Source organism: Tenrec ecaudatus, chromosome 6 (genome assembly GCF_050624435.1).
Source record: "Tenrec ecaudatus isolate mTenEca1 chromosome 6, mTenEca1.hap1, whole genome shotgun sequence".
Taxonomy (NCBI): domain Eukaryota; kingdom Metazoa; phylum Chordata; class Mammalia; order Afrosoricida; family Tenrecidae; genus Tenrec; species Tenrec ecaudatus.
In genome coordinates, this window is record NC_134535.1 from 11,864,765 (window position 1) to 11,886,494 (window position 21,730).

The 21,730-nt window shown below is 43.4% G+C and overlaps 1 protein-coding gene and 1 long non-coding RNA gene across 2 annotated transcripts in view; one reads left to right on the top strand and one right to left on the bottom strand.

Moving 5' to 3' along the window:
- Positions 1-619: 619 nt before the first annotated feature.
- On the bottom strand, positions 620-7,794 carry LOC142451891 (uncharacterized). The gene is made up of 3 exons (XR_012785004.1): positions 7,535-7,794; positions 6,380-6,523; positions 620-6,152 (listed from the first exon to the last, which is right to left on the bottom strand). It is a non-coding gene; the product is annotated as an uncharacterized LOC142451891 (long non-coding RNA).
- Positions 7,795-7,884: 90 nt separating this feature from the next.
- Positions 7,885-21,730, top strand: part of WBP2NL (WBP2 N-terminal like) — a 48,673-nt gene continuing 34,827 nt past the window's right edge. The window contains exon 1 of the mRNA XM_075552627.1: positions 7,885-7,991. Coding sequence (XP_075408742.1) covers positions 7,930-7,991 — 62 coding nt within the window. The 5' untranslated portion in view covers positions 7,885-7,929. The remainder of the gene's footprint in view (positions 7,992-21,730) is intronic.

The following is a 21,730-nucleotide window of genomic DNA, read 5'->3' on the forward strand; positions in this document are numbered from 1 at the left end:
CCCATGATCTCACCCATCTGTGGAGGTGAGACAGGCCCGGTCTCAGTGAGAAGTGGCCACTGACATCTCACATGAGAACTGTTTAGTGAGGTCAACTCATCTCCAACTGGAGTGTGGCCACCTAGGTGACTCCTATTATGCATGCCCCAATTTGGGAGAGACCTTTACCTGTGGGTTTAGTGCCTTTTCCTAATTGGTTAGACCTCACAGATGGTCATTTCTGGATAGAACATCAGGCTTGGGATGATCTCTGCTCTGTCTCTAACAACTATAGGACCCAGCAGTTCCACTCCTAGGTCTGTACTCAAGAGACATGAAAGAGTGAACAGATGCTTGTGTGCTGATGCTGATTACAGCATTATTCAAAATAGTCAAAAGGTGGAAAGGCTGTCCATAAACAGATAAACAAAATGGAATACTGAGCCTGATCATACTACATCGATGAAGCTTAAAAACATTATGAGTACAAAAATTATGCTTAGTGGAACCAATACATCACAGATTAAATATTGTATGAGCTCATGTGTTAGACAGGGTTCTCTAGAGAGACAAAACCAGATTGTTGATAATTTTATATATATATATATTTATATAGATATATAACACAAGAAATGAACAGTTAAATTATAAACAGATAGTTTATAATATAAGAAATGAAGAGTTAAGTTATAAACAGATTGATATATAATACAAGAAATGAACAGTTAAATTATAAAGCAGTACAAATGGCTCAGTGCAACTCACTCCCGTGAGAGAGTTGTGAGACACTGGCAGTCCTTCAAGTCTTGAGGGCCGCCAGGTAGTCCTCTGTAGAGAGATTTAGCCTATTCCGGCACAGGCAGCAAACAGCAAGGCAGGTTACCAACCGTCAGCCAGGTCACCAACAGTCAGTCCCCAACTCCAGAGATGTACATTCCAATTCTCTGGCGAGGCAGGTCTTAAAGGAGCCTCAAATTACAGCGACACAGTTCATGGGTTAGGTGTCCCTTAGGTAGTGTAGCTTGAAAATTGAGACACAGAACAAGCAAGGCAGCCACACACTGGTCCAATGATCAAAGAGCAAGAGACAAGAAAGACGAGGCTCGCCAAGCCATTTATCTCTCCGCCCTTCAATTAATCCCACAGTTTATTGGCCAGGCTGGCACAATAAACTATCTCAGCTCACTTATTTGAAGTACTGCCACCGACCCAGTTGTAACTCATAGCGGCCACCCTATGGGACAGAGCAGAACTACCCCCACTGGATTTCCAAGGCTGTACATCTTTACAGGAGCAGAAAGCCTCATCTTTCTCTTGGGGAGCAGCTGGTGGGTTCAGATGACTACCTTCTCAGCAGTCCAAAGCTTAACTCATTGCACCACCAGGGCTCAGTATATGAAATGGTAAAATGAGTTGGAAATAGCAGTGCCCTGGTCAAAGATGGTGGCCATCCATGTTGTGTTGTGCTCCGCCAAAAACTCAGACTTGAGTGATCAAGGCAATGGCAACTCAGAAAGACCCATAAGATAGGGTAGAATTGCCCGTGTCTCACAGTCCTTAGAGCAGCTGGTGGTTTCGAACTGCCAACTTCACGGTTAGCAGCTCAATGCATAACCACTATGCCACCAGGGTTCTTTATGCTCCATAGCCCTGGCAATAATCCAGCCTCGCACATCTGATTCCTCACAGGGCTCCTGAGGCGAGGCCTCTCCCGAATCTTCCATTCCAGGGCTTCTGCTCCTGTAAAGATTTAGTACTTCTGCTTCATGTTACAGGAACATGACAAATCAAAATCTACTCAGTCATTGTGGATGAGTAGGGCCTGTCTATACTCAGGAAGAATAAGAATCAGGACCAGCACAAAGCTGATTTCTAGGAGGTGGAGGCCAGCCATATCTCCACCCTGAATTCTTCACCATCCAGCCACCCTTCCCCTGCTCTCATGGTACCCTACTTTTGTGCAGAGATGGCTAATTCTCAGAACTCACAGACCATGCTCACAGTTAATATGGTTTATGATTATTATTCGTTGTGGAGAATACACAGATCATACACAAATCCAATCATTTCGACTTTTCTAATTCAATGTAATTGAGGACCTTCTTTGAGTTATGTACCCATTCTCACCCTCCTTTTCTGAGTTGCTGCTTCTCCATTAACATAAACTATGGCACCCATTAGAATTTGAAATGAGGTTCTGCATTCCCCCATTTTGGTCAGGACTCACGTAGATGTTCAACAATGGTGGCCAGGCATCATGAAGTTCTGATCTCATGGCAAAGGAGACAGGTTGTTAATGGAGGCAATTAACCACACACTCCATTGCCTCCTCTTCTTGACCCTCCTTCCTCTGTTGCTCCAGCTATTTAAATAGAGACCAGTTATTGAGCCTTGGATGGTTGCTTGGTAGCTTTTAAGATCCTGGGTACTATCCAAGGAGCCAGGAGGTAGGATAGAAGCACTAAACACATTATTAAGCCAATTAACTGGAATGTCCCATGAAACTCTGACCCTAAACCTTCAAACCAAGGAGCCAAATCTCATGGGGGGTTTAGTTGTACATAAATAGCCTGTTGATACTTTGTGTGTGTGTTGTTGTTGTTGTAAATACATGTATCATAAAACTTTTGACAATTCAACTTTTTACAACTTGTTAGCAAATACATTAATTTACTGTGCAATCCTATTCTTAATCGATATGACTTTTTTCAATATAACTTTTTCCATTACTGTAACTGAATACAGTACTTCCTAAGTAATGATCCTCTTTCACCTTCCCTCCACTCCAGGTAACCACTGATAAACTTTGGTCTCTAGACATGTACCTATTCTTGTCTTTTTGTATAACTGAAGTCATACAATAGTTGTCATTCTGTGGATTGATTCTATTTCACTCAGCACAATGTCTTCAAGCTCCATGCCTGTCAGAGTATGTATCAAGACTTCACTGCTTGTAAGAGCATTCCATTGTGTGCATGTGCCACCTTTTGATACCGTTCATCTGTTGATGGACTTTTGTGTTTGTTTGTTTTTTACCACTTGGCTACAGTGAGTAAGGCTGCCATGGACATTGGTATACAAGTGTTTGGGTCTCTTCTTTCAAGTCTTTGGGGTATGTATGTAGGAGAAGGCCATTTGGTATTTTTAGTTGTTTTTAAGGAATTTCCAGTTTTCCAGAATTGTATCATTTTGCATTCCTACCAGTAATGTATGGTTTCAATTTCCTCGCGTTCTCATCAACATGTGCTATTTTCTCTTTATGTGTGTAAGCTTAATTTTTTTTGCTCTTAGTTATTCTAATGGAAGTGAGATGATAGTGTGGTTTAGATTTACAGCTCTTGGATGGCTAATGTTGAGGTTTTTTTTTTTCATATGTTTGGTGGCTGTTAGAACTTTCTCTGGTGAAATATCTGGTGAGGTCATTTGCCCATTTTATGATGGGGTTATTTATGTTTTGGTTGTTATGCTGTCAGTTTTAACTAGTAAAACCTATGACTCCGGAATCTATGTAAGGCAGAAAGTTAATGGAGAAAGAAAACTCCACCATCTTCCACTAATAGACAGGGATAGGAAAGTGGTAAGGCCTGCACTCGGCAACGGAGGAAAACTTGTGAGGCTCGGAAAAAACAAAGCAGTTTTGTTGAGCTCCGGCTCCTACAGGTTTTGCTGTATATATTTGGTTGTTAGCTTTTTGCTGGATATGTGGTTTTTGAAGATATTCTCCCAGTTCACTATTTGTCTTTCCACCTGTTCGGCAGTCTTTCAACGAACAAGTTTTAAATTTTTATGAAGTCCCATGTATTTATTGTTTGTTTGCACTTTTGTTTTTACATTAGATAATCCATTGTTGAACACGAGGTCTGACAGTCTTGCCTGTGCATTTTCTTCTAAGGACTTTATGGTTTTAATGTAGATACTTAATCCATTATGTATTTTTGTGTACGGTGTGAGACATCAGCCCTTTTTCCTAATGTAGAAATCCAATTTCCTAATATCATTTATCAAAGAGATTCTTATTTCTTCATAGAATGGACTTAGCACCCCTGTTAAAAATCACTTGATCAGAGATGTGTGAGTTTATTTCTGAATTGTTAATTCGATTCCATTGGTCTATGTCTATTTGTTATACTAGTACAAGGCTGTTTTGATTACTATAGCCCTATGTGTTTAAAAATCAGAAAGTGTGAGTCCCCTACTTTTTTTTATCTGTAAGCACAGATTTAGTAATTTGAGGCCTCTTGCCATTCCATATAAAGTTGAGGGTTGGTTTTTCTATTTCTGTAAATAGGCTGCTAAAATTGTGATTGAGATTGTGTTGAATCTACAGGTCACTGGGTAGTTGTGGCATCTTAACCATATTGTCTTCTAACTCATTATTTTTCTATTATTTATTAAACCTTCAATATCTTTAGCAGTGTTTTATTACTTGGCTATAAAACCTTTATGCACTTGGCTAGACTTATCTCTAGGTATTTTATCCTCTTAGATGCTATTGTACATGGAAAGAACTATTTCCTTAACTTGTTTTTCAGATTTCTAATCGTTGGTATCAGTTATGTGACTTATGTGGGAAGTAACATGTTGGGATCAGGATCAACTTGAAAGTTGCAGGATCCAACTCAGGAGCCAGGATCAACTTGGTCAATAAGGGCAGCTTCTTGCCCCTTCTTGGTAGAAGGCCCATCTCTTGGCCATGTCAACCAGAGGCTCTTTTTTTTTAACTGTGCCAGACGGCAGGCCCTTATCAGTTCCTGGGTCTCACTTCTGCTACTAGTTCTTCCTGGGCCTCTACCCTGCTCAGGCAAGTGTTACTGTTCTTTGGGTTCCACCAAGAAGTAATTGGAGGCACTCCACCGACAGCAAGCCTGAGGGCCCTCAGTGCTCGCTCTCCATGAGCCAACAAGCACCACCACAGCTGTCTAATTGCTCTGTGGTTCTGCTGCTCACACTACTGCCACCATCTTGTCCCCACTCGTGCCAACTTTAGTGTGAGAGCTCTTGGTCCATTTCACAGTTCTTTTGGGAGTTTCTCTCCTTCCCTCATTGCCTCTCTCAAAACCACTGGTTGGTTGGTTGTGTATCTACACAAGTTCCTTATCCATTTCAAGGCCTGCCCACTCCCCACCTCCCACTCCCCCAGCCAGGTCACAAACTGACCAATTGCTGCCTGGTCACTGACTTCTGGGTGGCTTTCACATCCCATTTGTATAGGAAGTGGACCAATCCCTGCCAGGTACATAAAGTGGGTTGACCACAGGGCAGGCCGTAGCCCAACCAACCATTTTCTGGCAGAATTGTACGCCGCAGGCCAGTCAGGTCATCTACAAAGAGAAACCCACTGAAGTGCACACACCCCACCATACTAGTCATGGAGTTCATTCCCCTCAGAATGACTCCATGTATGTCGGGTAGACCTGTGCAGTTATACTGGAGGTCTCAATATTCTGCAGGGTGAGAACTGGGTATAGATGAACTGAGAGAAATAGGCTGGAGGCGTCAAGACCGGAGGAAGAATAGTCAGGAGGCCCCTAAGTGGTTCAAGTACCATAAGGGATGGAATGAGAGTGGCAACAGGACACCAAGGTGGAAAGAAGCAGGGAGATTTGAGCGCTAGCATGAACAGAGCCATGTGGTGAGCATAAAATACCACAACCAAGAGTCCTTCTGTGCCACTGCTTGCATATGGATGTGGACATCCAAGAGTAACATCATCTTGCTCAAGCTTGCACATTTAGCTACCACGGCAGGAGGGGGCAAGATCTCAATGCCTATTTCACTGCTCCACACAACGTCTACTATGTTCTGTCTATTCTCACGTCTTTTGACAATGCTTTTTTTTTACTATTTCTGAAATCAAGATACAGCTTACAACGAATGGCACGTCATTGTAGCTACTGTGTCCATCCAGCTACTTGAGGGTCTTCCTTGTACTGTGCTTCTACTTTACCAGCATGATTTCCTTCTCCAGGGACTGGTTGCTCCTGACAATATATCCAAAGTATAAGGGACAAAGTGCTGTCATCCTTGCCTCTGAGGAGCATTCTGGTTGTATTTTCCCTAGACAGATTTGTTTGCTCTTTCGGCAGCCTAAGGTACTTTGAATATTCTTCTCCAGCACCACAATTCAAATGCATCGATTCTCTGGTCTTCATTATTCAATTTCCATTTTTTACCTGCACATGAGGCAATGAAAAAAAATGCCATGGTTTGTGTCAGCACTTTAATCCTCAATGTAACATCTTTGTTACCCAATACAATATGGCGTTTGACCTCTTGCCTCCTGCTTTCTCGAGCATGTAATTGATCGTGGCAAGACAAAATCCTTGACCACTTCGAGCTTTTCTCTGTTTCTCATGATGTTACCACATGGGCCAGTTTCGAAGATTTTAGTTCTTTTTACCTTGAGCTATAATCCTCACTGAAGGCTGTAATCATTGACCACACTACCCGGTTCTGTTTGGTGATAGTGTGGGAGTTGATCTGTTTCAACCAATGATGGCCCACAGGATGTAGAACAGCTTCATACAAGTTTCTTGGCTGTAATCTGAATGGAGGCAAAGAAGCAAATTGACAGGCCTTTTTATAGTGTTTTTCCCCCTTAGAGGTACTTCCCCTCTCCCCCCTTAGAGGTACAGTTATAAGAGGTGCATCTTATAACTAACTGATGATGGTATACAGTAGTTAAGATGTTACAATCCCTTTGTTTGGAGACCTCTGCTACTATTTGTTAAGTTCAAAGAAAACAAAAAACTGTGCAACATTTTAGTCCTCAGAGTAATTCCTGTATCATGTCTCCCAGCAGATCCTCACAAACACCCAATGAAAGAGATAGGGCAAATGAACACAACACAGACATGAAGGTATTACCGACTTCAGGAGGGTTACCTTCTGTACTCCGGTTAAGGCGAAGTCAGATTCAGGAGGATTTTTAGCACAGACATGCTCTATTGATTGCTAGTGATTAAGAAGACAGGAAAGCCACCCTCTAGAAACTCTCCCCCTTCTCATACAAGTGAAATAGGTGGTCTTATATGCTTGAGTGGATGGGGGAAGTTATGCGCATTCTTTTCTGAGAAATCCGAAACCTCAGCATGGGCGGCTTGGGTGCACCTACAGCTAACTTTTTAAAATGGGTCACTTGTGTCAGCGCTATGCAAGCTAGTTCTTCTTTAAAAGGTACTTCCCCCCACCCACTTCTAATGCCTGCCCAGAATCCTTTGCTGGTCTGGCTTCTGATCTAGAATAAACTGAAGTACATGGTTAAGGTGGGGAGTTTGCTAAGGCACAAACTGTCCTTTTTTGATTGCTGATACTGACAGTGCATCCTGTGGGGTTCACCTGTCTGCAGGACTGCTGTTGCTCTCTAGAAAGTTCCACTGCCCTTAGCTGCTCTCGACCAACCTGTCTTAGAAAGTTCTTCGGATCTTGGGGCTAGAATGACCTCCATCCTCTTTGAACTCCCCAGGTTGACTTCTTGACCCTTTCTTGGATGCCATCTCACAAGGCAGCTGGCTCCAATGTGGGGCCAATTGCGGTGGAAGAAAGTCTTGCTCACCTTAGAGCTGTGGCCCCTTTCTCCGAAGGAAAATAAAGACAAGGCCTCCAGCCATTTCTGCTTTTAATTTTGCTTCCGGATAGGGCTGAATCTAGCTCACAGCAGGGCCGGGTGGCACCGAGGCCATGCTGGCAGACCACGCGGCCCTCCCCACATTCCAGGGCAGGTCCATGCCTGGGCCCGCCACTTTCCCGGTCACGAGCCCGTGGGGGGTCAGCATCCCCGATCCTGCCTCGTCATCCACCGACGGCCCCCACGTGACCAGCCGCCTAGCTCACTCACTTCCCGCCCTTGCGCCACAATCTCTGCCCGCCCCTCCGGAGCCCCGCCCCACCGCTCGGTGTAGGCGCCGCCCCTTTCCATCTGAGGGGCGGTTGGGGGAGCCCCGGAAGACGATGGCGGTGAATCAGAACCATACCGATAACCACCGCGGGGCCGTCTTCCCTTACGGTGAAAGGTGCCTGGCGGGCCGCTCGGGGTTGCCGTCAGAAGAGGGAGGCGGCGCCAGGGTAGCCTCGGTGGTTCCCAGCGAATCAGGGCCGCTCCTGCCGCGTCTCTGGCGCGGCCAAGCTCCACCCCCCCCTTGGGCGCACGCGCCGCGAGGTTGGGCTGGGGATGGGGGCGGAGTCAGGGGTGGAGGGGGACGAGGAGTAGGGAGTTGGAGTTGGGGAGGAGTCGGGGCTGGGTGGGAGGAGTTAGGGCGGGGGAGGGGAGGAGTCGGGGCTTGGTGGGAGGAGTCTGGTGGGGATTGGGGAGGAGTCGGGGGTGGGAGGTGCTCAGGACGCCGCTCCGCGCTGAGGGGACTGGGGGTGGGAGGCGCGCCCCCTCGCGGGCGCTCGGGGACGAGAGGCTAGTGTCGCCTCAGAAGAAACGGCTGAGGGTCGGACTAGTGAGGACAGGTCGCCGTCCTTCCGGATCTGTGGCTGGGGTTGGGGTTGGGGTTGGGTGCGCGTGACGTTTGTAGGACTACGGTGACCCCGAGTGCGCCCCTCTCCTGACCCCCAGGAACTGGGGCTGGGTTTCGGGGTATCTGGTGAAGGGGGATGAGGTGGCGAGGAGAAACTGACGACTTCAAAAGCCCCCTTTCTTCACCCCAGCTAGGGCGATACTTGATGGGGAAAAAAAATGGACCAAAGGGCGACTCCTAGAAAGAATGGTGCTCCCGCCCCCCTGACCTCTCATTTTGCGGGGTAGGCTCCGTCTGGTAGAACTCCATGGCTAACTTCCTCACTTCATTGAAGCCCCTCTAGTTTCCCACATGGTTAAACCAAACCCATTGTGTCCAGTCTCTTTTGACACCCGGCAACCCGCTGAGCTACGGAGTGGACTAGCCTTAGGGTTGCTGGCTTGGCTGTTAACAGAGCGGATTGTCAGGCCTTTCTTCTGTGTCCTGCTAACCCTCACTGCCATCGACTCAGTTCCCACCCAGCGACTCTATGACAGAGTAGAACTGCCCTTGTTTGTTTCTGGGATTGTAAATCTCAAGGAGCATAGAGATCCTTTTCTTTCTCTAACGAACGGTGTTTCCTACTGGCTTCAAACACCAACCAGTTTGGGTAGCCCATACCACAAACCCAAACCCACTATTACCTTCCAGCAAGATGAACTTGAAGTTCCCACTGAAAATCCCCAAACTTTTCCAGAGTGCGTCATGGCTTGCTTTTCTTGTTCGAATGTCCCTGCATTTGGGTTTTAATCTGCTTTTCCATGTTCTAACTGGGTTTAAGCTGGTACTCACTGTTGCAACATGGAGTTCTGTGGGCATAATGGGTTTCGTTTGGGGCTGCTAACTTCAAGGTCAGCAGTTCAAAACCATCAGTCATTCTGTGGGAGAAGGATGAGGCTTTCTACTCCCCTAAAGAGTTTTAGTCTTGGAAACCCGCAGGGGGCAGTTCTACTCTGTTGTATAGGATCACAGTGAGTCAGCATTGACTTAGTGGCATTCATTTTTTTATTTTAAATCAGTGAAAACTGCAAGGCAGTCCCAGCGTCTGCAGTAGCTGCAGAGTCCTTGATTGTGGTATGGAGTGACACAGGTCTGGGCAGTTCAAGGGGGCTGTCTGCTTGCCTGATGTGGAGCCACCTGACGCCTGCATCAGAGGCAACCTACTGGCATGATCTGAGCGCCATGGTTCCCAGAGCTCATGAAGGTTCACCCATGTCATAAAAGCCGATCTATTGAATTATAGGTTTAGATTTGCACATGCCATATACACATGCATACTTACACCACACAGCAATGCCATACCTTGTGTGCATTTTATTCAAGCTTCCTATTGTCAAAATAGAAATGTGAAAGTTAGACGTTAAATAAGGGAGTCTGAAGAAAAATGGATGGATTTGAACTATGGTTGGTGAAGAATATTGAGAGTACCATAGACTGACAAAAGAACACAGTTCTGTCTTGGAAGAGGTAAAACCAGAATGCTCCTTAAAGGCAAGGATGATAAGACTTTGTCTCGTGTGTTGGACATGTTGCCAGGAGAGACCAGTCCTTGGAGAAGGACGTCATGCTTAGAAAAGTGGAAGGGCGGTGAAGAAGAGGGAGGCACTCCAGGAGATGGATTGATCAATCCCTTGGCTGCAACAGGGGCTCAAACTTACGAACACTTGTGGGGCGGGTGCAGGACTGGACAGTGTTTTGTTTCGTGTTCCCGTACAGAAGGTGGGTGCGAATCAGAACTGACTCAACGGCACCAAACCAGAACAACATTCTTTAAAAAAAAAAAAAGTGAATTCTAACAGAGAAACTCCTAGGGTTTCTCAGAAATTTTTAGGGTTTCTGAGAGGAAATCTTGTTGAGCTTGTAGTTAGCAGCCCAATGCTTATCCTGCGGGGCCACCAGGGCTCCTTCGTTAGGTTAAGAAGCAGATGGGCAAACAGTTGGCACCACCCAGGCCATTCTATCGGGTCACCATGAATCAAAATCAGCTTGATGGCATTGAGTTGAGACCCATCAAAAACCAAACTTGCTACCATCAAGTCAATTCTGACTCCTAGTGAGTGACCTTGTAGGCCAGGTAGAGGAGCTCTGGTGGTGTAGTGGTTCCATGCTGGGCTGTGATTCATATGGTCTGCAGTTCAAAACCACCAACAGCTCCTCTACTCCCATAAACAGTTACAGTCTCAGAAACCAACGGGAAGTCGCTATGAGTCAGCACTGACTGGATGGCAGTGGGAGAGGGAGGACAAGAAGAACTGTCCCTGTGAGTTTCCGAGACTGTAGCTGTTTATGGGGTAAAAAGGCGAGTCATTCTCCCACAGAGAACAACTGGTGTATTCAAACTGCTGACATTAGGCTTCGCAGCCTGACTCATAACCACTTTGCCATCAGGGTGGTGAGTTGGGAAGCTGTTCTTAAATATTCTCTCTCTCTGCTATGATCTGCTCTCTCTGCTTCTCTCTCTCAGCAGTGAGATGCTCGACCCAAATAGAAGTTACCTGAGACCGCACACCAAGGTCTGATTGTCATATGTTTGTCATAACAATCTGGACCTGGTCCAGGTCACTTTTCTATCCTTTCCAAGAAGATAGGGATTCTTGATATATTGGCATGGGTATCAAGCTTGTCCTCACGCCTGAAATACCTCAACTGCTTGGATCAGTTTTATAACAAGACATCGTTGCTCTTTTGTTCTGACCCTGAGGTTTCTGTGGCTGTCAGACGAGGTTGTGACCCCATTTCTAATCTGCTGTTTGAATGTCTTTGCACTCAGGCTACGGGTTTGTCTCTTGGGTTTTCTGCTGTGTTTTAGAAGCAGGGGGTGAAGTGTGTTTTAAAAAATTAGATCTGGCACTTCATTCGGGGTCAATGAATGGTAAGGGTCTTAACAGATGCAGATACTTAACTTTTAAAGCTTGAACCCTTGCTGAAGTTCTAGTTAGTGCTAAGGGAACGTAGTGTTTGATGACGTTAGCCCAATGGTGCTGTGAAATTTCATCTGCAGGTTTTCCTTTGGCTCTTGTTCTCTACGTCAAATCATATGCCAACATGGCAAAAATATATTGTTTCTCTGCAGTCCGATTGTATTGAATTTTTACAATCAAGACGTGATCCTTGTAGAAGACAGCAATGTTCAGCTTAGAGTGATTTGCCCCTGCCCCTGCCCTGGGAACAGTTGGAAATGTTTTGATGGTCACACTCTGTGGGTGGTGGTATGACTGACACTTCCTGGGTGGAGACCAAGGATGCTGCTGATAGCATCTCAGAATACAGCAGACAGCCCCAGTCCCCCACCCCACAACAAAAAAATCACCCACCCCACATTTCAAAGCTTGAGGATCTGTGTAGAAGATGTTATCCAAGGAATGATACAAGGAAAGTGGCAAATAGCTCTCTACCTCCTGCACCTCTTAACATGTTTAAGGCCAACCGATAACACCATTCCCCAATAGTTTTTTTTTCCTAACTTATATATTCTTTGGAGGTAATAGTCATCTTTGATTTAGAATGTTGTTTTTTGTCTCTTAAAGAGTCACCCAGTTCATTTGCCATTTTAGCCATTTAAAAATGGTCATTAGTGCTTTTAGTGCAGTTACCATGTTGTGCAAACAACTCACTGCCATTGAGTCGATGCCAACTCATAGTGACCCTATAGGACAGGGGAGAATTGCCCCTGTGGGTTTCTGAGACTGTAACTCTTTATGGGAGTAGAAAACTCCTTCTTTCTCCCTCAGAGCTGCTAGTGGTTTCAAAGTGCCGACCTTGATGTTATGAGCCCAATTGGTAACCACTACACCATCAGGGCTCCTTTATTATCATCTAATTCAAGAGGCTTGTCATCAACCCCCCCACCCCCCAAAGAAATCTGCTACCCATTAAGCCAGTGATTCTCAATCTTCCTAATGCCACAACCCTTTAATACAGTTCCGTAGGGGGAAAAATGAGCTGATACCAAGGGGTCAAGTAGAAAGCAAATGTTTTGAGAATGATGATGGCAACGAATGTACAAATGTGGGTGACACAATGGATGGATGTATGGATTGTGATAAGAGTTGTACGAGCCTCCAGTAAAATGATTTTTAAAAATACAGTTCCTCATGTTGTGGTGACCCCTCCAAACATAAAATTATTTTTGTTGCTACTTCATCCCTGTCATTTTGCTACTGTTATGAATCAGGTGCCCATGAAAGGGTCATTCAACCCCCAAAGGGGTCGCGACCCACAGGTTGAGAACCGCTGCATTAAGCAGTCACTTCTACCCCCTACTCCTCCCAAGTCTTTGGCAGCCACAAGTCTACTTTTTTGGATTTGCTTATCCTGAATATCTTACATAAATAGACTCATACAATCTGAGGGCTTTTGGGTCTGGATTTCCACTTAGCATTAGGCCTTCAAGGTCCATGCAGGTTATAGCGTATACCAGGACTTCGTTTTGAGGTGCAACGCCAATGTTTTGCATGTAAAAATCCAGCTAGCCCAGCACTTTTTATTGAAAAGATTGTTATTTTCTTTTTGAATGGTCTTGGCAAATATGAAAAGTCAGTGGACTGGGTACAACAGAATAAATCGTTCCTTGATTTTGCACCATCCGCCCAATTGCTGAGTTGTGGTTGTGCTGCTTGATTCCATCGTTGAAGCCACTGTCGATCCATCTCATCGAGGCTCTTCCTCTTTTCTGCTCATCTGCTCTTTGAGAAGCATGATGTCCTTCTCTCTCTTTTTTAATCGTTTTATTAGGGCCTCATACAACTCTTATCACAATCCATACATACATCAGTTGTGTAGAGCACAGCATGATGTCCTTCTCCAGGCGCTGATTTCTCCTCATAAATGTCCAAAGTTCATAAAGTGACATCTCATGGTCCTTACTTCTAAGAGACATTTTGGCTGTACTTCCTTCAAGACAGATTTGTGTCATCTGGCAGTCCATGGTACTCTCAATATTCTTAACCATTCAGTGCATCCACTCTTTCTTGGGTCTTCCTTATTCATTGTCTACCTTTCACATGCAAATCAGGCAATTGAAAATACCACGGCTTGGGTCAGGTACAACTTAGTCCTCAAAATGACATCTTTGCTTTTCAACACCTTTTTTTAAACATAAAAATGTATTATTATTATTCATTGGGAGTTAATATATCTATCACATCATTCCATAATTTGTTCATGTCAAGCAGTATTGCACAGTTGCTACCACAATCAGTTTCCAAACATTTTCCCCCTTCCTGGTTTTCTTAACATCGTCTCCCTTTTAGCCCCTCTCCCACCACCACTGTACCCACCCCACCCTCAAAACCCTTATTCTACTTGTCATCACAGATTCATCAATCCTGGGTTTCATATATGGAAAAACATGTAACGCACATCCAAGAGGATGACCCCAAGGAGATAACACCTCTGAGACAAACCCTAATATTAACAAACCAAAACTAAACAGCTTTAAAGAAATCTTTTGCAGCTGATGCTGACTGCGGCGCCTGGTTGGGGTTCTTGTCTACTGCTTTCATGAGTATGGATTGTGGGCCCGAGTAAAATGAAATCCTGCACAACTTCAATCTCTTCTCCGCTTATCATGAGACTGTGTATTGGTTCAGTTGAGTGGATTTTAGTTTTTCTCCAACCTAAATCCTCACAACTTGTCCAGTAAATATTTCATTGTAATTAAATTGTAACATTTAATGATACAGTAAGCATTTCATTGTAATCCACCTGAAGGCTGTAGTCTCTGATCCCCTTCTGCAGGTGCTGCAAGTCCTTGTCACTGATAGAAAACAGAGTGTCAGGGGTGTGAGGGGCGAGGCTGGGAGAGTGGAGGGTGAGTGGGTTGGAAAGGGGGAACTGATTAAAAGGATCCACATGTGACCTCCTCTCTGGGAGATGGACGGCAGAGAAGGGGGGGAAGGGAGACTCCGGATAGGGCAAGATATGACAAAATAACAATCTGTGGATTATCAAGGGGTCATGAGGGAGGAGGGAGTGGGGAGGGAGGGGAGAGAAAAAAAAAGGACCTGATTCAGAGGGCTTAAGTGGAGAGCAAATGCGTTGAGAATGATCAGGGAAAAGAATGTACGGATGTGCTTTATACAATTGAAGTATGTATATGTGTGGATTGAGATAAGAGTTGTATGAGCCCCTAATAAAATGTAAAAAAAGAAAACAGTGTCATTGACACTCTGCAGGCTGCTCATGAGCCTGCCTCCCATCTTGATGCTGTGGTCTTCTCCATGGAGGGCAGCTTCTCTGCTTGTTTCCTCAACACACAGAATAATATGGTGAAAGAATAAACATGGCTGTCAATCTTCTTTGACTCCTGGTATCTCCTGAGCAGCTGGCGCAGAATCCTCACCCCCCTCATCCTTCCCAGGCATTCGAGCATTGGCAGTAAGTACCCTTCCAGCACTGAGTCAGAGAATGGATGGGCACAGGCTTGTGGAAGATACGGCCATCTTTGATCAGTTTCCGGGTTTGCTGATGGGAGCTGGCATGAGGATTTCACTAGTCTCGTTTGGGGTCCAAGCCGACTCTCTTCCGGCCACAGTGGAGGACGCTGGAGGCGGGTCTCTTCTGAGCATAGTCATGGTACCGTCTGTTCTTGTTCATATGTTACCACTCAGGACGGCTGAATGTGGATCTTTTTTTAACGGTGACTGCGCATTCCTCTCCTCATCTTTTGACGCGTCTTGCATGGTTCGCTGTTTTGCTCATGTGGCTGTTAAGGGCCACGGAGCTAGTTCTGACCAGAGCCCAGCACTCCGAGTACTAAGAACAAACACCGCCTGACCCCGAGCCATCCTCACAGTTGTTCGTATGTTTGCGCCCATCGTTACAGCCACTGTGTCCATTCATCTTCTCAAGGGTCTTACTCTTTTTGGCTGCCCTGTCGTGATACCTTTTTCTAGAGACTGGTCTCTCCTGAGGATAACTCCAAAGTACGAAGTCTCACCATCCTTGCTTCTAAGGGGCATTCTGGCTGTAGCTCTTCCTAGAGAGATTGGTTGGTTCTTTTGGCAGTCCACGGTGCTTTCAGTATTCTTCTTCGGCCTCCTTTACTTAATGTCCCACTTTTCTATGACTGCTAGGCTATTGTAAACATCAGAAAGACTCAATGTAGATGTCTGACTGAACGAATCGGACCCTACCTCCAAACTACCTGTACCCTTCGATTTAGGATTGAAACACTGATGGGAGAGGAAGCAAAGGATGGGCACCCCAAGAATGTGATGTGGAAATGGTGGTCATTGGATCTTGAGTGGGATCCCTGACTTAGTGTCCAAGGAAAAGGGACCCAGACCCACCATATATTTAGTCCCTCAGTGCTCCCCTTGCATTAATATCAGGTTTTAATCTGACTGGTGTGGCAAGGATCTGCACTTGTAAGAAAAGACACAGGAAATGTTCCCCCTTGCACCAACCCCCATGCTCACTGTAAACAGAACTCAATCAATTAAGAAACCAATCTGTACAAAGCAACAGCAAATGGCTTGCAGCTCGCAATTGGACTATCCGCACATAAACTCATATCAATAGTTTCTTAAATTCTAGGTCATCGGATAAATTACTGATACTATCAGTTCAATAGTCTTATACTCCATAGGGATGGCTAACATGGTTTTTCATTTCTTGTTTCTTTGTTTCTCGGCCTTTTGTTTGTTTTGTCTTTTGTCTTTGCTTTGTTGTTGTTGGTTTTTGTTTTCGTTTTTCATAATGTGACTGCCAAATAAACCAGAGGTGCTCATAAGTCGTGGGCAGGCAAATGAATTCTGGACACCACATTAATTGTATCCTCTATCCAAGAACAATTAGTTCTTATAACATGGCACTGCTTGATACTTGCCTTCAGGAAGTTATCCCTGAAGATAAGCGTGCTACAGCAAAGTGTGGTGAAGAAAGCAGATGGTGCCCAGCTATCAATTGGAATAGTGTCTGGGGTCTTAAAGGCTTGTATTCAAACAAGCAGCCATCTAAATGAGGCATCAATTAAGTCCACATCAAAAAAGCACACTAGCCTCTGTGATCCAAAGATGATGATAACAAAATCCAAATATGATGAGGGGAAACGTATCAGAGCTTAGATTATGAACACCCAATTTGAAGGCTCTAGAGTAAGGTGGGACCCCCAAACCATCTGCAGAATATCTAGTCAGAGTAAGTCACTAGCTCAGTGGTTCTCAACCTTCTTAATGCCTCGACCCTTTAATACAGTTCCCCATGTTGTGGTGACCCCCCCCCCAACCATAAAATTATTTTCGTTGCTACTTCATCACTGCCATTTTGCTACTATTATGAATTGGGTGACCTCTGTGAAAGGGTCGTTCGACCCCCAAAGGGGTCGTGACCCACAGGTTGAGAATTGCTGCTCTAGCTGATCCCCTTTGGCCACAGGCAAGGGACTTGAACAGCTTTACTATCAGACAGAGGTTATTGTAAACTTGATGGTGGGTCAAACCATGTGCACTGTGACACTTGGTCAGTTGACCTCCCTCTTGACCCAAACTGAATTTGCTCAAGGCTCAAATAGTTCTCCTTTGTTGCATGACAGAAATTTCTTCCCTGGCTTTTAAAATATTGATGGTGGTCTTTTGTTTCTTAGTCTTTATTTTATCTTTATATTATTATTTTCTTCTTGCTGGTTGTTTTGTTTCTGTTAAGTTTCCCAGTTAGCACAGAAGGAGTGGATGCATACAGACAATAACTGATACATTGGTTCTTTGGGAATGTAGGGGGTAGGATGTGGGAGAGTGAAGGGATTTGGGGAGCAAGCAATGAATGTGATGATTTATATGCAACTCTTTAAAAAGTTATTTAACTATGGAAGTGTATGATTTGAGAATATTATATCACGAAAACTTCTTTAAAAAGGTAAAGAAACCAAACTTGACCTATGGTTACCATAGGTAACTGAGGGAGAGTTTTTGCTTAAGGCGCATTGAGTTTAGGTTAATGGTGGCAGAATAATTTGGAAAAGGGTATCAATAATAGTGGTGCAACATGCAGAGTATAATATATGTAGAAGATGTTGAACTGGAGAATGTTTTGTTGTCTACATGTTTTTTGCCACAATTATAGAAAATAATTATATGAATAACAATGAGTACAAGGAAGAAGAAAATGTTCTAGAATTGGTTGTGGTGACGATTGTCCAACCCTTCTTGATATGATTGAATTATTGAATTGTATGACATGTGATGACATGCCAATAAAACTGTTTAAAATTTTTACCATGGATTGGGTCGGGTGCACCTTAGTCCTCAAAGTAACAGATTGCTTTTCAATCCTTTACAGAGGTCTTGTGCCACAGATTTGCCCAATGCCACTGGCCCTCGATCTTGTGGCTGTTGCTTCCATGCGCATTGACCAAGCAAGACAGAATCCTTCACAAGTTCAATCTTTTCTCCGTTTATCATGGTGTTACCTACAGGTTCAGTGTGAGGGTTTGTCTTTGTTTGTTTGTTTGTTTGTTTGTTTACATTGACTTGTAATCTATACTGAAGGCTGCACTCCTTGGTCTTCATAAGCAAGTGCTTTAAGTTCTCGCTTTCAGCAACTTTAAGCAAGCCAGGTTGTGTCATCTGCATATCACAGATTGGTAAAATGCCTTCCTTCAATCCTGATACACATTCTTCTTCACATAATCCAACTTCTCTGGATAGCCTTTTCTTTGTAGTCTGTTCTCTGTCTGGAATCTCTGCCGAAGCCTTCACTTGGAGAGGCCCTGCTGGAGTAAAAATATATATCCTTATTTTTCCCAGTTACTCAGTAGTCTTTAAGCAGGATGTTTTCCTTAAAATCATTTTATTGGGGGCTCTTACAGCTTTTAAAACAGTCCATACATCAATTGTATCAAGCATATTTGTACATATGTTGCCATAATCATTTCCAAATAATTTTCTTCCTACTTGAGCCCTTGGTATAAGCTCTTTTTCCCCCCTCTCTCCCCCATTCCCCCATGTATATTGATCAATTATATATTGTTATTAGCAGGATGTTTTTCAATTTGATTTTTTCTCCCTCGATTTTCCTATTATTGATTTCCAATTCTATTATGAAGATGGTTTGCTATATCTAGATGTTTTTCAATTTATTGTTTTCTTTCGTGACCAAACGTGGTCTATTCTGCAGAATGTTCCATGTGTGCTAGAAAATCATATATATTGTGTTGTTGGGCGGGGTGTTCTGTGTATGTCTAAGAGGTCAAGTTGATTGTGTTATTTAGTTCTTCTGTTTTTGTTTAATTCTTTCTAGTTGTTCTGTCATTATCCAAGAGTGGTGTTTTAAATTCTCCTACTATTATTATAGAGTTGTGTATTTCTCTCTTCAACTCTGCAAGAGTTTTATTTGTGGATTTAAACATTTATTAAAAATTAACATGGACACTCATGCATGATGCATTTTTTCCATCTTTTGGTAATTGGTCTGTTTTTGTCTTTGAGTCTGGAGTGTGCTTCTTGTAAGCAGTCTATTGATGGGTCCTGTTTTCTTATCCATTCTGATACTATCTGTCTCTTGATTGGTGCATTCAATGCATTCACATTCAGTGTCATTATTAATAGGTGCGGGTTTATTGCTGTCATTTTGGTGTGTGGGTTTCTTGAGTGTGTGTTGTTGGTTTCTTTGTTCCTTGTAATTTTCTAACTTAGTTAATTTTGTTGGTGCATTCTCATGCTTTCCCTTTTCTTTTGTTGTTTTACTGTTTACCAGGCCTTAATGATTTCCTTCTTTTTAATTTTGTTGTAGTTTATCTAATTTTTAAGGTTATCTTGTTATTTATTAATTTCTTTCCAAGTTTAAAACTGTTTGTTCTCTCTTGAGATCTACTTGACTTCCTCTCCACAAAAATGTTTTAAATCTGACTTATTCCCTTTTTAAAAAGTTTTAATCACGAAGAAAGCTGATGGTGCCCAGCTACCAAAAGAGATAGTGTCTGGCGTCTTAAAGGCTTGAAGGTAAACAAGCATCCATCTAGCTCAGAAGCAACAAAGCCCACATGGAAGAAGCACACCAGCCTGTGCGATCACCAGGTGTCTAAGGGATCAGGTATAAGGCATCATCAGAACAACAACAAAAAATCTTACCATAGTGAATGAAGGAGGAAGTGCAGAGTGGAGATCCCCTCCCAGAGGGGTCTAGAGGAGGAGATGAGTCAGTCAGAGTGTGACGTAGCACCGATGAAGAATAGAGCTTTCCTCCAGTTCCTAAATGCTTCTTCCCCCCCAACCCCCCACTACCATAATCCGAATTCTACCTTGCAAGTCTGGATAGGGCAGAGGTTGTACACTGGTGCAGATAGGAGCTGGAGGCACAGGGAATCCAGGGTGGATGATACCTTCAGGACCAGGGGTGTGAGGGACGATACTGGGAGTGTAGAGGGTGAGTGGTTTGAAAAGGGGGAACCGATTACAAGGATCTACATGTGACCTCCTCCCTGGGGGACAGACAACAGAAAAGAGGGTGAAGGGAGACGCTGGATAGGGCAAGATATGACAAAATAATAATTTATAAATTATCAAGGGCTCATGAGGGAGTGGGGAACGTGGAGGGAGGGGGAAAAAGAGGACTTGATGGGGGGGACTTAAGTGGAGAGCAAATGCTTTGAAAATGATTAGGGCAAAGAATGTACAGATGTGCTTAATACAATTGATGTATGTATATGTATGGATTGTGATAAGAGTTGTATGAGTCCCTAATAAAATCTTTAAAAAAAAGTTTTAATTATCTTCCTTGCAGCTTGATGTCTCTGAGTCCCTATTTTCAGTCTGTAGGTTTCTTTTACCTTGCTACAGGGATTGGGTTGATTCCGAGCTTTGTTGTTTTGTGTGTTGACCTCAGATTGATGTCTGCTGTTAACAATTTATTCTCTGTTCAAAGAACTTTGTTGGTCTTGTTTCTACGAACCCTTTTAATTTTTCATTGTCTAAAATAAGTGCCCTTATTTCCCCATTGTATTTGATGGGCAGCTTTGCTGGATATAAGAATCTTGGTTGGCAATTTTTTTCCTTTGAGACATATACTTCTAGCCTGTACGGTTTCTGCTGAAAAATTCAAGCTTGTTCTTGGTTCCCCTTTGTAGTAAAATTTTGTTTTCCCCAAACTTCTCTCATAATTTCCCCCTTGTCTTGATTTTGTAAAGTTTGATTATGATGTCTTGCTGATTTCTTTCTTTCTTTTTTTAAGCTCTATCCTGTTTGGGGTTCTTTCAGCTTCTTGAGTGGTTATTTTCTACTCTTTTGTGATGGTAGGCAAGTTTTCTTCTAGCAGACCTTGGATAATTTTCTCTGTGCTTTTTGGTTTGTTTCTTCCTGTTCTGGAATTCCTATCATGCCCTACATTATTCTTAAGCCTTCTTTGGATATTTTGGGGATTTTTTTAAGGCTAATTCTTCATGTACTTTGGTATTGAGAGAGCTGTCTTCAAATTCACTGATTTGGTCTTCTATATTTTCAATTCTCTTTACTCTTTTAATATATTATTTAATACAATTCAATGCATTATTTCTAATATCTTAGTATTTATCTTCTGGATTTCTATTTGGTGCTTTTGTATGGTTTCGAAGTTTTCATTTGCTTTGTCAGATTGCTTTTGTGGTGTTTCCTTGAGTTCTTGTATAGTTTTTCTATTTTGTCATTTTGTATTTGTTTTCTGTAGTTGTCTTGATCTTTTCCCTGATAAGTTGAAAGTACCTAAGAATCCCGCTTTTAAATTCTTTTTCTGGCAGATGAACTGCCTTATTTTTCTCAGAAAAATCTTTTGGCTCCATACATGGATCACATGCTTGCCATTTTCTATCTCTTTTATTTTTGCATGAGCTGTAATTGTCTGTTGTATCTGAGATATCATGGTGTTTTAAGCTTGTGTTTATTTGTTGATCATGTGATATAGGAATAGGTGGTGGTCCTAGTTACTAGGTGCAACTGTCAGAGTTGCAGGGTGGTTAGGTCAGATAGCAGCAGTATTGCCTTCAGGTTGAGTGAGACAGGAATGGTTTTTTAAAATATATATATTGTGATATATATCACAATAAAAAGAAACCATTATAATAATAATGCAGAAGAAACAAACAAACTGAGAGAAAAGAAAAAAGAAAAGAAAAAAAACTCCCCAAACCAGCCCCAGTAGCCCCAGAATACCGCCAACTTCCGTGGGCACCCAGGGGGTGCAGCAGTTACTGCAGCCACAGATCACACAAATGTGTCCAGTGTTGTCACATTGGTTTAAAACAAAAAGGAATCAAAACATCCCAATCCAGCTCTGGACAC